The sequence below is a fragment of the Paramisgurnus dabryanus genome, chromosome 13 (genome assembly GCF_030506205.2).
Source record: "Paramisgurnus dabryanus chromosome 13, PD_genome_1.1, whole genome shotgun sequence".
NCBI classification, from domain to species: domain Eukaryota; kingdom Metazoa; phylum Chordata; class Actinopteri; order Cypriniformes; family Cobitidae; genus Paramisgurnus; species Paramisgurnus dabryanus.
This window is the reverse complement of record NC_133349.1, coordinates 15631980-15645857: the sequence shown is the minus strand read 5'-3', so window position 1 is coordinate 15645857 and position 13878 is coordinate 15631980. Positions and strand designations below refer to the sequence as shown.

The 13878-nt window shown below is 39.0% G+C and overlaps 1 protein-coding gene across 2 annotated transcripts; it reads right to left on the bottom strand.

The window, feature by feature from the left end:
• Positions 1 to 766: 766 nt before the first annotated feature.
• lingo4b (leucine rich repeat and Ig domain containing 4b) lies at positions 767 to 13806 on the bottom strand. Of its 2 annotated transcripts, XM_065245431.2 has the most exons (4): positions 13398 to 13806; positions 4463 to 4576; positions 4082 to 4173; positions 767 to 3801 (listed from the first exon to the last, which is right to left on the bottom strand). In XM_065245431.2, the coding sequence occupies exons 3-4, from the start codon at positions 4169 to 4171 to the stop codon at positions 1978 to 1980; spliced, it is 1914 nt and encodes a 637-aa protein (XP_065101503.2). In that variant the 5' UTR covers positions 4172 to 4173; positions 4463 to 4576; positions 13398 to 13806; the 3' UTR covers positions 767 to 1977. The 2 variants fall into 2 exon arrangements, with proteins under 2 accessions (XP_065101503.2, XP_065101505.2); XM_065245433.2 differs by lacking the exon at positions 4082 to 4173 and having other exon boundaries at positions 13398 to 13804.
• Positions 13807 to 13878: the final 72 nt, after the last annotated feature.

Sequence of the window (13878 nt, the reverse complement as noted above, 5' to 3'; positions counted from 1 at the left end):
TTTCTGTAGCCAGACAGTCCTATATAACAGATTGAGACATCTAGAGGTAATCCTAAAGGGTTTAAACCACTGGTCACACACGTGATTATCATCTTTTTCTGGGTTACTCTGGGCTACAGCAGAAAGGACTCTCTCTCTCTCTCTCTCTCGATCTCTCTCCTCTCTCTCTCCTCTCTCTCTCTCCTCTCTCTCTCTCTCCTCTCTCTCTCTCTCCTCTCTCTCTCTCTCTCTCTCTCTCTCTCTCCTCTCTCTCTCTCTCTCTCTCTCTCTCTCTTCTCTCTCTCTCTCTCTCTCTCTCTCTCTCTCTCTCTCTCTCTCTCTCTCTCTCCTCTCTCTCTCTCTCTCTCTCTCTCTCTCTCTGCAGAATCCAGTTAAAGAGCTTGAGAACAGCAGCCAGACTACTGTCTGTCCTTTCGTAGTCACACATAATAATCAGTCACTAGCATAACAACGCTGCAGGAGAAAATTGTTTTTCTGTTTATTGGCATAACAGATGGTGACTGGTGCAGATTTTGGTATTTCTGATTGTTTTTTACATTATGTCATTCACTCTTCACAATCATATGAGGTGAAGAGAAACTGCAGCCACTCAAGGTTATATGCATTGATAAAACAGATGGAGCTTAAATGTTGACTATGGTGTATTGCAGACAATAGAGTAACAATAAATCCTATAAATAATATCATAATAATGAATAATACATTTGCCCATTTTAATTAAAAGAAAGAAGGAAGATGCAAATTAGCAAGACCAAATTACTTAGACTTATTAGCTTGAATTTTTAATAAGGTTTAAAATGAAATACTTAGAGGCAGAGTTGCATAGTCTTTAATGGTCCAATGCAAAATATTAAAATGTACAAATGTGTTAGCAAAAACATAAGAACATGGAAATATGACGTACATACTGTACATTACATAAAATTGCAAAGCAAGTAAACATCCATGTGTTGTGTGCGGTTGTGACGTTTGGCATAGCTATAAGAGTCGAGTGTGAGTCACTGGCATGTAACGGTGTTGTTATAAATAAAAGACAAAAATGCATTTTTTTATGAATCTGCAAAAACTCTGCAATCTTATCTTTAGACTATAAGAAAAACAAACTTGGCAGTAATATACAATAACACACGCAAAATACAGTAGCTGGTATAATACATTTAACTTACATTATTTACAATTGTAATGTTGCACATGTTACTGTGATCATTTATAGGCAGTTGGAACCTGTTTACATATTCTGTGTTATTTTTTATCTATTTCTTGATCATCATTTGTGCAGCACAAATGATCACAACAGCTATAGCTGCGATGACACTAAAATCAGCTGCATCATCGTGTGGCCTGTAATGGTTAATTTAGCAGAGAAATGAAATACAGCATCTCTGAAGATAAACTGCCAAAACTTATACAGAAAGTGATTTATTCATTATGCTAAGAGCCGTGAGTCTACAGACTAAGCAAGGGCAAAAGCTAAGGGCACATAACAACAGCATTAATTAATGGTCAACTGTTATTCAAATAACTAGCTTTTTTCATTTATATTGCTTTTGCAAAGAAATTACAGTAAATTACCATTGGACAATTCAGAAAAATTCAAGAATTAATGCTGTCTTGAAAGTGACTAGTAAGATGTAAAATATTCATATGGATCAGTGTAACCAAGCTTGCATACTTAAAAGCAATAAAAATTAGTTTATTTGTTAATATTTTTATTGTAGCCCTTCTGTTGTGTATCAGACTGTGGGCTGTGACATTACTGAATACATACTTGTTTTGTTCTAGTGGCTATTTAACTAGGTTAAATGGGATTATTGTAAAGAAAATTACTTGTAAAAGTCGATCAGGCTTGTAGAATACATTATAAGGCATTGCACTTTGCTCGTAAGCTGCGAATAATATAGTAAAGGAGCAGTTTCTCCGCTTTGAGTAACTTGCAGTGTTCGAGCCTTCAGTATTGATTCTTTAATTGTTTGTAGCTCAAATAAGCTTCATTGTGAATCTTCCCGTGTCCCCACCAATCCCACCTCCACCCACGGACGATCGTGGCACAAAGTCTATAGTAGCAGTGTGTTTGATCTGACCCCTGCTCTGACTCCAGAAGAACATAAACACGAAACAGATTGCCACAGAGCTGAGAAAGGAAAGAAATCCCATGGTGGTCGCGATGATAAGGGTTTTAGCGTCAAAGGGATAAGGGCTCGACACTTGTGCGGAGGAGTTGGTTGAGGTCGGCAATGAAGTTTCCATCCATCCCTCATCTGAGAAATACGATGCCGTGTGGTTCTGCGGGAGACCTTCAACTTGAAGGCTCACTGCGATGCTATCATTACCGGCTGCATTAGCTGCAGTACACAGATAAGTTCCACTGTCTTGCACTTGGGTGTAACGCACCTCCAGACTCCCATTATTGAGCACTCGTACTCTCCCGACAGAGCTAAGCGCAGTCTGTTGTGCTGACAGCCACGTAATGGAAGGTGATGGATAGCCATCTGCTTTGCAGTCAAATCGTACGCTCGTGCCCTCCACAACGTTTGTGTCTTGCAGCTGTCGGTTCAGAATCTGTGCCTGTCTGCACACAAATATAACCGGGAGCTCTGCTTCTGAAAAGTCTCGAAATGCCTTCCTGCGCACCTGATTCGGGGAGGAACAGGTAGGTTGGCGGCCATCAAAATCTAGCCGCCGGCGACGGCGCACCACCCAAAGCAGTCTGCAGTCACACGCCAAGGGATTTTTGTCAAGCCGCAGTGTTTGCAAGTTGCCAACCGAGTGGAAGACACTTTCCTCCAGTGTAGACAGACGGTTAGTCGACACATTGAGGAGGCGAAAGTGGACCAGACCCTTGAAGGCTCCCGGTTCGATACTTAGCAGGTTCCCACCCACCAGGTGCAACTCTTGCAGTCGGAGAAGCTCCCCCAGCAGGTTGCCCTGGATGGAAGTGATGGGGTTGTAGGACAGGTCCAGGTATTGCAAATAGACCAAATGACGTAGTGAAGTATAGGGAACATCGCTAATATTACAGTTGGTTAAAACTAAAGTGGTAAGGTTAAGACCCACCAGGCTGTTACTATTTAGCGTCTCGAGAGAAGGCCATTGGAGGATCTGCAGAGTGCGTAACTTGTTGAGCCCACGAAAGGCATTATTGGGGAGCACGCTGATGGTCAGTTTGCGCAGACGCAGCTTGGTCAGGCTCTGCAGCTGCGACAGGGCCTCCGTGGGGATAGAGGTTAGATTGCTACGGTCCACGTTGAACTCCTTTAGCGCCTGCAGCCCGACAAACGCCCGTTGCGAGATGAACACCAGGTCGTTCTCTCCAGCATCAAGCTGTTGTAAGTTAATCGTGTCCTTGAATGTGTAATCCAAAAAAACTAGAATTTCATTTTCGCTGAGATCCAGACGGCGAAGGTTGGCTAGGCCAGAGAAGACCCCAACAGGTATGATCTTGAGACGGTTGTTTTTAATCCTCAAGTATTGTAGGTTCTTTAGTCCCTGAAATGCGTCTACCTCGATCATTGAGATCATGTTCTCACTCAGGTCCAGGTCCACCAGGTTTGACAAGCCAGAGAACTGCCGTCTGCCTATTGTCTTCATTTGATTTCCAGAAAGGTCTAGACGTTTGGCATTATTAGGCAGGCCCTCAGGCACACCTGTCAGGTGTTTTGAGGAGCAATTGACCTCTGATGTGTCAGGGTAACAGCTGCATTTCTGTGGGCAGGTGAGGTCAGCAGATGAAAGACTTAAGCACCATAAAAGCAGGATTGTCCATGCACCCCAATGGCCACACAGGAACATCTTACCTCCTTCCTGGAAAAATGGAAATATGAAATATTTTATTGATCACAGTTTTATTAATATTGTATCAGAAATAGGCATGGGCCGGTATAAGATTATGGCGCCTTTAGCAAAAATACCACGGTTTTACGGTGTTGCCATTGCAACACTAAATGTATCATTTTCAAATGCCAGGTAAAAATAAAGCTTTTAAATTATAATATGCTTTCAAAAAATATATAATATTTTTGTAATGTTTATTAAATGTAAACATCAAATGATTTAATAAATTTTGTATAAACACAGCTCATACCTTGGAGACGATATCACAGAACATTTTAGTGGTTTTAAAACCTTGACTGTTTAAAACCTCGGTATATCTTGAAACCGGTAACCGGCCCATGCCTAATCAGAAATAAGAATGTAAATTAATGAAAGTTAAATTATTATATTCAAAAGAAATCAAACTGTTGATTTTTCAAAATCCCTTAGGCCTTGTGTCCTCCAAAGCATTCATGCGCCATGCAAAGCTGTCAAATTTTTTTTTATTCTGGCACTGAGTGTGTGTGTGTGTGTGTGTGTGTGTGTGTGTGTGTGTGTGTGTGTGTGTGTGTACATATACAGTATCATATGTATGTGATGGTCTATTACTAAATTTGCATAGTTATGTATATAAGCCATGCTGTAAGCTTACCAAGGGTCTTTGGTAGTGCCAGTTCTCATAACCAAATATTTTCACGTTGGGATGTTGGGCTCAATTTTCATGCTCAGGATGCGTGGCGCATTTAGGCATCACACTTCCAAAAGCCTAAATAAAAAAGGTAAGAAATTGTAAAAAATTATTATCATGATTTGTGCTATATAATAATCTCATTAATGTTCTGTTTTTATAGAGAATAAATCCAGATACAGTTACATAACAGCCTTTTCATCTATTTCTAATAAAGGAGAGAAGGTACAATAATTTTCAATAGCAAATAATTCAAGAACTGTTGGAGTGTAAAATTGCAAAAGTCGAACCCATGCAGTCGACTGAATATACACTCATTTGGGTAAATAAAGATGATGAGCAGCCTAATAGTCTTCAACTTTCACTACAACCACGCTTAACCCCGCGTGTCACAGACTGCAGGGGAATAATTTAGACAGCTATCAGTTTAATAGACAAGAGCTGTTAAATTACATTATGTCAAATAGAGCGAAACTTTGCTGGGCTACTCCCAAATATACTGTATAATTTTCAATATTCACACACATTTGGGAAGGCAGCCAAAAGAAAAAATACATAAAACGGGTGTATGGTCTCCGTTGAGCAGTGCAACAGAGCATAAGATGGCTTCAGTTTGACCTTAACTCTAGAAGCAAAGATACTGCAATAGTTTTTCATTATCTTAACACTAAAAACACAACAAGGCACCATGTTTTACACTATAAAAATAATTGGCTATTAATTTCCATCAGAGACACATTTTTTTTAAATCAAATACGACCATACAGTTAACTTTTTTATACTGTATTTTCAAATGTAATAAAATAAAGCAAACCTGTGCTGGTCTTGGTTCCTCACATCTCCAATGTTAAAAAAAGCTTCTATTCTGAACCTGTCTGAAACTACTTAAAATGAGCTTGACCGCTATCTCTGAGTCTTCCGGTGCAGTGATGTGCCCTGTCTCTACACAAAGGCCTTATAATGCCCAAATAAGCTGACTCATGATGCTGTACTAGCAAAAGGAGAGAGAGTCAATCCTGGGTGGGCTGTTTTCCACAGCAGAAAGCCTGGCTTACACAATTTAAAGGTGTTTATCCTGCTGTGCTGACTTGTGAAAGACAAAGTCCAGCAGGTGCGCTGGACAAAACTCATACTCTCTTACACACTCCCTCTCTCTGAGTGCGCCTTTGTCTGCTGTTTTACATTACAGACATCCTCACAGTCTAAGCTCATATTGATTGGTGAAGAAAATAAGGAAGACAAATGGTTAGTGCTTTTACTTGATAGATATTTATTATCTATGTACATTATGGTAGATGCAAAGAGAATCCACTTTAAAGTATTGCATTTTTATTGTCATGGTTGTCCTTTAAATTGGCAAATTTGAGTTTGCATGTTCTCCCTGTGTCAGCTTGGGTTTTTCTCCCACAGGCCAAAAACATGGAGGTTAGGTAAAGTGTACATGTTAAATTGCATTTTCCCCAATGCTTGTATTGATCCACTTGTGTAGATTAATTTGTGTGTATGTTAACCAGTTCTCGCCATGAATATAGACATAGATAGTGGAATGGTGTTAAGAATGCATAATTAAAACTGCAAAATTCAAGAAGATAACTCATGGTAAAATTTCATAAACACCATTCAGCTTTGGCAACGCTCTTATCTAACAAACACTCCAAACACAGACCACGTCCTTCAAGATTTGATGCAATGTCATCAGTTACTACACTCTCTCTCTTTACACTGAACACAAACACACAGGCGTGCTGCTGTAAATTCAGTGCAAACTATTATGGGGTCTTACTTTCAACAGTGAAAACTCATTAGGCCATTAAGTTCAGACAGACTGTATTAGGTTACAGTAAATAACATGGATCTATGCCAGAGTAAAGCCCTTTATCTTCTGTACAGACATGCTGTTGCTGTTCCCCTTCATTGCATGCTGCAACACTTAAAGCCTCTGAAGATTGACTCCAATTTACGCTTGACTTCCCTCATTCCAGGCAGAGATGAGCAGATGGGTTTATATCAGTGAAAATTAATAATTGAGCATTAACTGGGCTTTCTTATAATGTAAGGAGGAGAGATGAGTCCAGGTAATTTAAACCAAAGCCATGTACCCAGTGTATTCTAAACCAATTTATTACACGGCGCTCTTAATTGCTTGATTCTGATTGGCCAGTCATGACATTCCAGGATATGTTATGTAAGGAATAATTGACGACGGGTCGTTGAATTTGTAGAAAATAACCCAAGGTGGGAATGTGGCACGATGCAAAGTGGTTACACCACGCATAATTTTCAAATAAACTCGAGATAATTATTCCGCTTATACCACGGTTACCACAAACATTGCTCTGGTGCCTATTTTTAAGACATTTGACAAGTTAGGCGTGCGGTTTACAGAAAAATAATCTACACCATAGACTGTAAAAAAAAAATGGATGAGCCTGTTCGATGTCTTGAGTCTGCGCAGTAGCGTTTTCAGGACCAGTCCTGCGCAGTAGTGAGCAGGAAGTTGTGAGGAATAAACAAGGAACGAACCCAAATGCAGACGTGATGAAAAATAAGGAATTTATTGAACAAACAGGGAAAAAACAAAAACCCACGAGGGGGCAAAACAAGACAGGGTAACACAACACTAGACTGATACTAACTAACATAAAACCAACAATAAACTATTCACAAGATATAACAAACTAGACTAAATACTCTTAATACTCACAAACGAAGGAAACAGCAATACGACAAGACGAACGTGCACAGAACATCAAACACAAGGACAATAAATAGGGACAACTAATGAGGGACACAGCTGAAATCAATAACAAGTAAGGGAGCGGGTAAAAAGTGACGAGACCCAGGAAATGCGTGGTCAGAATAAACCAATACTAAAACCATGCATTTCCCACATAAAACATGGTACTGCCAGGACCCTGTCACAAAGAATAAGAAAGGATATGTTATGTAAGGAATAGTTGACGACGGGAAGTTGAATTATAAAAAAAATAACCCAAGGTGGGAATGTGGCACGATGCAAAGTGGTTACACCGCTGGTCTGCATTATTTTCAAATAAACTCGAAATAATTATTCCGCTTATACCACGTTTACCACAAACATTGCTCTGGTGCCTATTTTTAAGGCATTTGACAAGTTAGGCGTGCGGTTTACAGAAAAATAATCTACACCATAGACTGTAAAAAAATGGATGCAGCCCGTTCGATCTCTTCCATTGGTGAAAAGTGAAGCCGCCAGTGTTTCCGATACGGCGCTGACATCTTGGGTCTTGAGTCTAAGCAGTAGCGTTTTCGGGACCAGTCCTGCGCAGTAGTGAGCAGGAAGTAAAGCCGCGAAATCAAGGCCCCGCCCTCGCAGAATGCGCATATCACAGCTGTCAATCATGACATGACACTACCGTTTTTATAGCATTAGATAACTAACTAAAAACACAATTATATTAAAAACAAACACTTGAATTTACATAAGCGTGATAAAAACCACAATATATGACAGAAACCAGCTTCGGAAAAAAGCTAATTGAAGTGTAATTAAATTGTTTAGTTGGTCTCAAGTCCCATTGAATAACATGGGGGAGGCGGGGTTTATGAACTATATTGGGACCAGTCACTGTGGGGTAATCGAGACATTTTGGCTTCACTTTTCAGGGCTTGTGCAGCATTCTTGATTTACACATGGAACATTTCTCAACCAATCAGAATACATCATTCAACAGGCCAGTAGTATAATCTGAGTTAACAACCGACTGAAACTAATAACACACTAGCCTGGCTCCGCCCTCCTACGTGTTTCCGCTTCATTTTCATTTCGCTTCAGTACTATGTCTGGGACTGCTGTGTAGTTTCGTTTTCTCCTGCAAAAATCATCAGGTCCAATCAGCGAACAGAGGGGGGTGGCTAAGAACGATGACGTTGAGGTTGTGCGTCAGTTTGAGTTGTGGTTCAGTAATGGCAGCGGAGAAAGACGTGAGAAAATTGCACGTTGTTCCAAAACTGCCGAATATACAAAAGTTAAAGCCGGAGCAAGAACCAGGTTTGGTAAGTTTTGTTGGTCTGATTCGGACTTGTTGTTTCTGGCCGGTTTCGGCGCATGATATACGTCACGACCACACGTTAGCAATCGCATATGGCAGATCCTGAGTGACTCTGGGCAGATCCAATAGTTTTAAACTTCAACAGAGGACGCTTCTTAACGGAAGAAACGCTTTGCAATGGAGAGTGGCCAGACTCTCAGTACCAATGAAATGAATGTACGAGAGTCTGGTTGGACCAGGCTAATAATGCACAGCATTAATCAAGCAAATTATTTTGACAGGTAGTTTAATATAACACTAAAATTAAATATAAATATGTATTTTAATAATCTATATGACATTATGTTTACAAATGACTAAATCAAATAATGTTTTATGACATTGAACATTGAATGTCTAAAAGCAAAAGTAAATGGGTTTGCCTCGCAGAAGGTCTGCATTTGTTAAAAGTGAGCAAATAAAATTTCAAAATCAATTTTTAATGTTACTCACCTTACTTATGAGGTAAATGCCATATTATAAAGGGGTAATACAGGCAACAGGTTGTTATCACGAAATAAGCCCCTTTGTCTGGGTTTATTTCTGCGATAACAACCTACTGCCTATACATTATCCCCCACATGGCAATCATGAAACCACACCTACATTTATTTTTACCTACTGCTTTTCATACACTAACAGTATTCAAAGTTTTAGCCCCCTTCATGTGTGACATCGGCAAAGGTCTCTGACCCACATAGTTAACTTGACCTTTGATCTCTTCGTGCAGACAGGGAATGTACCCGGCTGACATCACCTGTCTTTGGGATTCTCTCTTCTATGCTATTCTTGTCCCAACCGAATGACACTACACAGATTCCCCCTCTAATCCCCTATTACAATTCCTCAGATCATTTCTTCATAGTAACAAAGTGAGGAAAGTGTTGTTAATGACTCTTGGCGCCTTCAGTTTTGCTTCCACCCCATCACTGAATGAAGCCATGCGAATACGTATTAAAACTTTCCGAAACAGGTGTTGTTCAGCAAAGGGAAAGATGACAGATCTGCAGGTCATGGGGTATTTGTTCCCTACGGGCTTTCCAAGGGAACGGAACAATAAACATAAAGCGGTTGAGAGAGAAATTTATAAGAAATTAGTTTAAGCACTTGCATGGAAAAGTAACAGATGCTTAGCTTAATGAATTTTTTTTATTTGAGGTCCACAGTGAATTGCAACAATTTATGCCAAGCAAAAGAACAGACGTTTCTTCAAAGATCCCTCTCCAAGCTGCTTTTGCTGAAGGCCATAAGAACTGAAATACATCTCTGCTGTGTTCTTGCATGTGCACCATATAATACCAGCATTTTTAGTCTTAACCTCTCTTGAAGTGTGACTGATTTAGCTGCTTTGGTCTAAAAGACTGTGAAGGGAAGATAAAGAGACACAGTCTGACAGGGGCGGTTGCAGGCTTGTAACAAATATGATTATCTGAGCAGTTTGTATTGTACGCATCAGTATTCATTCCAGGATGCAATACAGAATTTGTTTCTTGTGGTGGTGGGTTGTGTGAATGCGACTTTGCTTTATGTAGTTGGGTGCCCTGAGAGAATATTATCTTTATTAAATATATGGTAAAATTAGCTTTTTCTCTTGAATATTTATGTGTATCTTTTAGGGAACAAAGAAACTTTCTGTAAAGTTTTAGGATGCAAGTAAGGCCCAGTGGAATCATCAGAAAAAGCCCTTCCTTCAAAAATCTAAACCCCTCATGCAAGAAATGAATGGAAGTTAAAAACACACTGTTGTGCCCAATGCTATTATGCAAATTGCTGTACACTCAGTTCCATTTGGCACATTTGAATCTATTCCACAGAATATAAAACTGTTAGTAGGTGCTTTGAATTTAAAATACTTAAAGGGGACATATCATGAAAATCTGCCTTTTTCCATGTTTAAAGTGCTATAATTGGGTCCCCAGTGCTCCTATTAACCTAAATGTGATTGTGAAAAAGATCAACCCAGTAACTGGTAAACCATTTCCACAAGCATGTGAAAAAATAGGTCATTGAAATCTGTCTCCCCTTGTGATGTCAGAAGGGGATAATACGCCCCTTAATCTGCACTATCCAACCACTGCATTGCCATTTAGTGCAGAGATCAGCTCATTTGCATTTAAAAGGATACACCCAAAAACGGCACATTTTTGCTCACACCTACAAAGTGGTAATTTTAACATGCTATTATAAATTATCTGTATGGTATTTTGAACTAGAACTTCACCTTTGTACTCTGGGGACACCAAAGACTTATTTGACATCTTAAAAAAGTCCTGTGAAATGTCCCCTTTAATCTATTTAAGCAAAACATTTATTTTTGTTCCTGCCTCTTTTGTACATTGTCTCTTTGAATGATTCATGTGAATTATATTTGTATATATTTTGCTTATGTGGACATACTACAGTATAACTATTTATTCCTGTCTGCTTATAATGATTATTTGGAGCAGCTCAAAGAGGTCAGATCAGGGTTTAGATCACAACAGTCTGAAGGACAGATTATGATAATTCAGTTTTGTGCTGGTCAATTTTATCTTTGCATGTATCTTGTGTTCTGTGAATACTGCAGTGAATTTGATGCACAAGGAAAAGGTGTGTAGTTTAAAAGATGTACATTATCAAGTAATGATATACATAAGATATATATAGCCTACTCAGAATATAAAGGCAGAACATATATGGTTCACATGGTGAGTGTTTCAACAACGTAACTTTTGAGCTTTAATGCTTTGACTTTAACAGTTTACTTTTCAAAGACACAGACGTGATACGAGGTTACTGCAGGCTAAACTGTAAATTCAATAATGTAACTGGGTCATTGTGTGCTAGGTTCATTGTAAATTTGTGGTTTTGGAGGTTCGTAGAGAGACTGGATGAAACTCACCGAAGCATTTGAATTTACATCTTACATACTTGTGGAAAAAAGAGCACAAGAAACATGATGGCAATTTATATCTGTGCATTTAGCTGTTTATATTCAAATCAAATTGTATACATTTAAAAAGTTTGTGTTCCCTCATGGAACACCTTTTCTGCCGCCAAACTTTATCAACACAGCAATGTGTCTGGGATTACATGGTATACAGTAAATAAGACCTCCGTTATTTGATCTGTTTCCCAATTGTACACCCTTAAAACAAATGTTGTTTTAAGACATCTTGTGTTATCCCTTTTATTTATTTGAACCCAAAATTAACATGAAATGACACATAATGTGTTAAAATAACAAATGATGTGTTAAATATAGGATAACACAAGACAATGTGTATAAAATTAAAACAAACAGTGTAGTGAGTTTGTGATAAGATTTCAACATATGTCATTAACAAAAATGCACAGAATCCCCTTCATGTATGAATGACTAGATTATAATCCATCATCCGTGTTCAGACAGATTGCCCACCATCCAGGGTCAGAAATCTGTCTTTTACAGTAAATGAAACATAGACAGTGATGTACTGTATGTCTCTTGCTTATTTAAAAGATGGGTCTGATCATTGGGGAAATGGTCGCCGGTGAGATGATCGCCCAGCTATCCTCTGCACCAGAGTGTGTGCTGTATTACAGGACATCCATTAGCGGGGTCATAAAGTGCCCTGGATAGTTTAGTGTATAAGCAGTCATAAATAGGTCTGCTTCAGGGCAGCCGGATTACGAAAAGAACCAGGATGTCACTCACAAAATATGATCCAGACTTATGAGTGTACAAATAATCTTTATGGTCAAATCACAGTCTAATTATAAAGGCAAAACATGGGCATGTGCACCAGTGATTTTTGTTCAGTAATTGAAAACCTCTCAAAAAAAAAAAAATTTAATAAATGACACTGTGTACTAGTATACGTCATAAATCACTAGGCCTACATAGCTTATTGTATTCGGGGTGACCATGCAATAGCCTACAAAACCAGTGATCAAGTAAGTGCTTTTACCGATCCGTCCCATCAACCTGATAAATCAAGCCTTGTTGTGCATTACAACCCTTCTGATTAAAGTGCTCATCTGGACCTGCACCAAAACTAGCGCTCAATCACGCACGGACGCGGCGCGAAGACAATTTGCTGCTGCGCATCACCGATGACGCAAGGCGCTAATTAGAAAGAACTTGCGCAGATTCATTACACCCACTTAAAACACTGTCAGTGAACTTAAACAAAGTAAATCAACAAATTAAGGTACAATGCAAACGCTTAACGTGGCTAAATGCATTAGTTTTGAGACAGTAGCCTAATATTAAAAGACCAAATTCAGTACACACCTTAATAATAATGCAAAGTTATAGCGTTTCTTAGTATAAAAGGAAAACACAATGTGGCTTTATGTAGGCTGTAAGACATGGATATTTATTTTAGAGATATAATTTGCTTTCTTATACAGAATTTAGTGATTCAGTATCACTTAACTACGTTATATGCGTTTTATAATGTTGCCAAATAATTTTTTTCAAGACACGACACCTTTATAATCTTCAATCGATCATTACATTTGACCTAAAATTCGTGTAGACGCAAACTGTCAAAATAAATCGATCAATTCGTTTTATTGGCGCACTTGCTGATATTAACGGCGCGTTTAAAATGTGATTTTGAGGGGGGAAACGATGTTAGAAAAGAAGGTTTAAAAGTTACAAATCTACAACAATTGGACACTTTCTTGGCTGTTGTTTATGTAAAAAATATGCGAAATATTAGACGTGCGCGAGTAAAAAGTCGTAATTACCGAACCACACAACAATAGTAGCCTAACTTAATAATGCCTAACGTTACATGGAAAAATACTATGTTATATTCTACAGTAAAATGCAGTAAAATTAAAAGATTTTTGAAACTCACCCGCTTTCCTTCCCGTACAGTATCTGTAAACCTGAGATGCCATTGCACTCAAAGTCTCCGTCCGTCTCGATTCGCGCCTCCTCACTGGATCCACAACTTAACGTCTTGTAACGCAGTGCTTGTAAAAGGACGTACTGTCATGAGACAAGACCTCAATGTTTTAATCGTTTCGCCTCGTTAATTCCTTCTGTCTACGACACATTTCTCCAGGGTCCTGTAGCGTAATTGAAGCCTTAATTTAGACTGTTCCCTAAGCGCTCCTTGTCTAACTTTCAAATGCACCTGTCTGTTTCAAAACGAGTTCGTGCAAACAGCATTTATAAAGCAGCAGATCACTGTTTAATGTCCCATTCAGCAGAAACGCAGCTGCGGTTTATGGAGGGATAACACCTCAGTGTGGAGTGAGTGCACATGACAGATATTTGGGAGGCTTGGCCAAATCTGCAGATTTAGGTAAAACAGCAGATGGTTGACTGAGTGG

Bases quoted from the DNA above. Each gene is read 5' to 3' on its own strand.
- lingo4b (XM_065245431.2), bottom strand. From the start codon at position 4,171: ATGGGCCGGTTACCGGTTTCAAGATATACCGAGGTTTTAAACAGTCAA. The intron at 3,802-4,081 runs GTATGAGCTGTG...CCATTTTTCCAG, and splicing joins TCTGTGATATCGTCTCCAAG to GAAGGAGGTAAGATGTTCCT.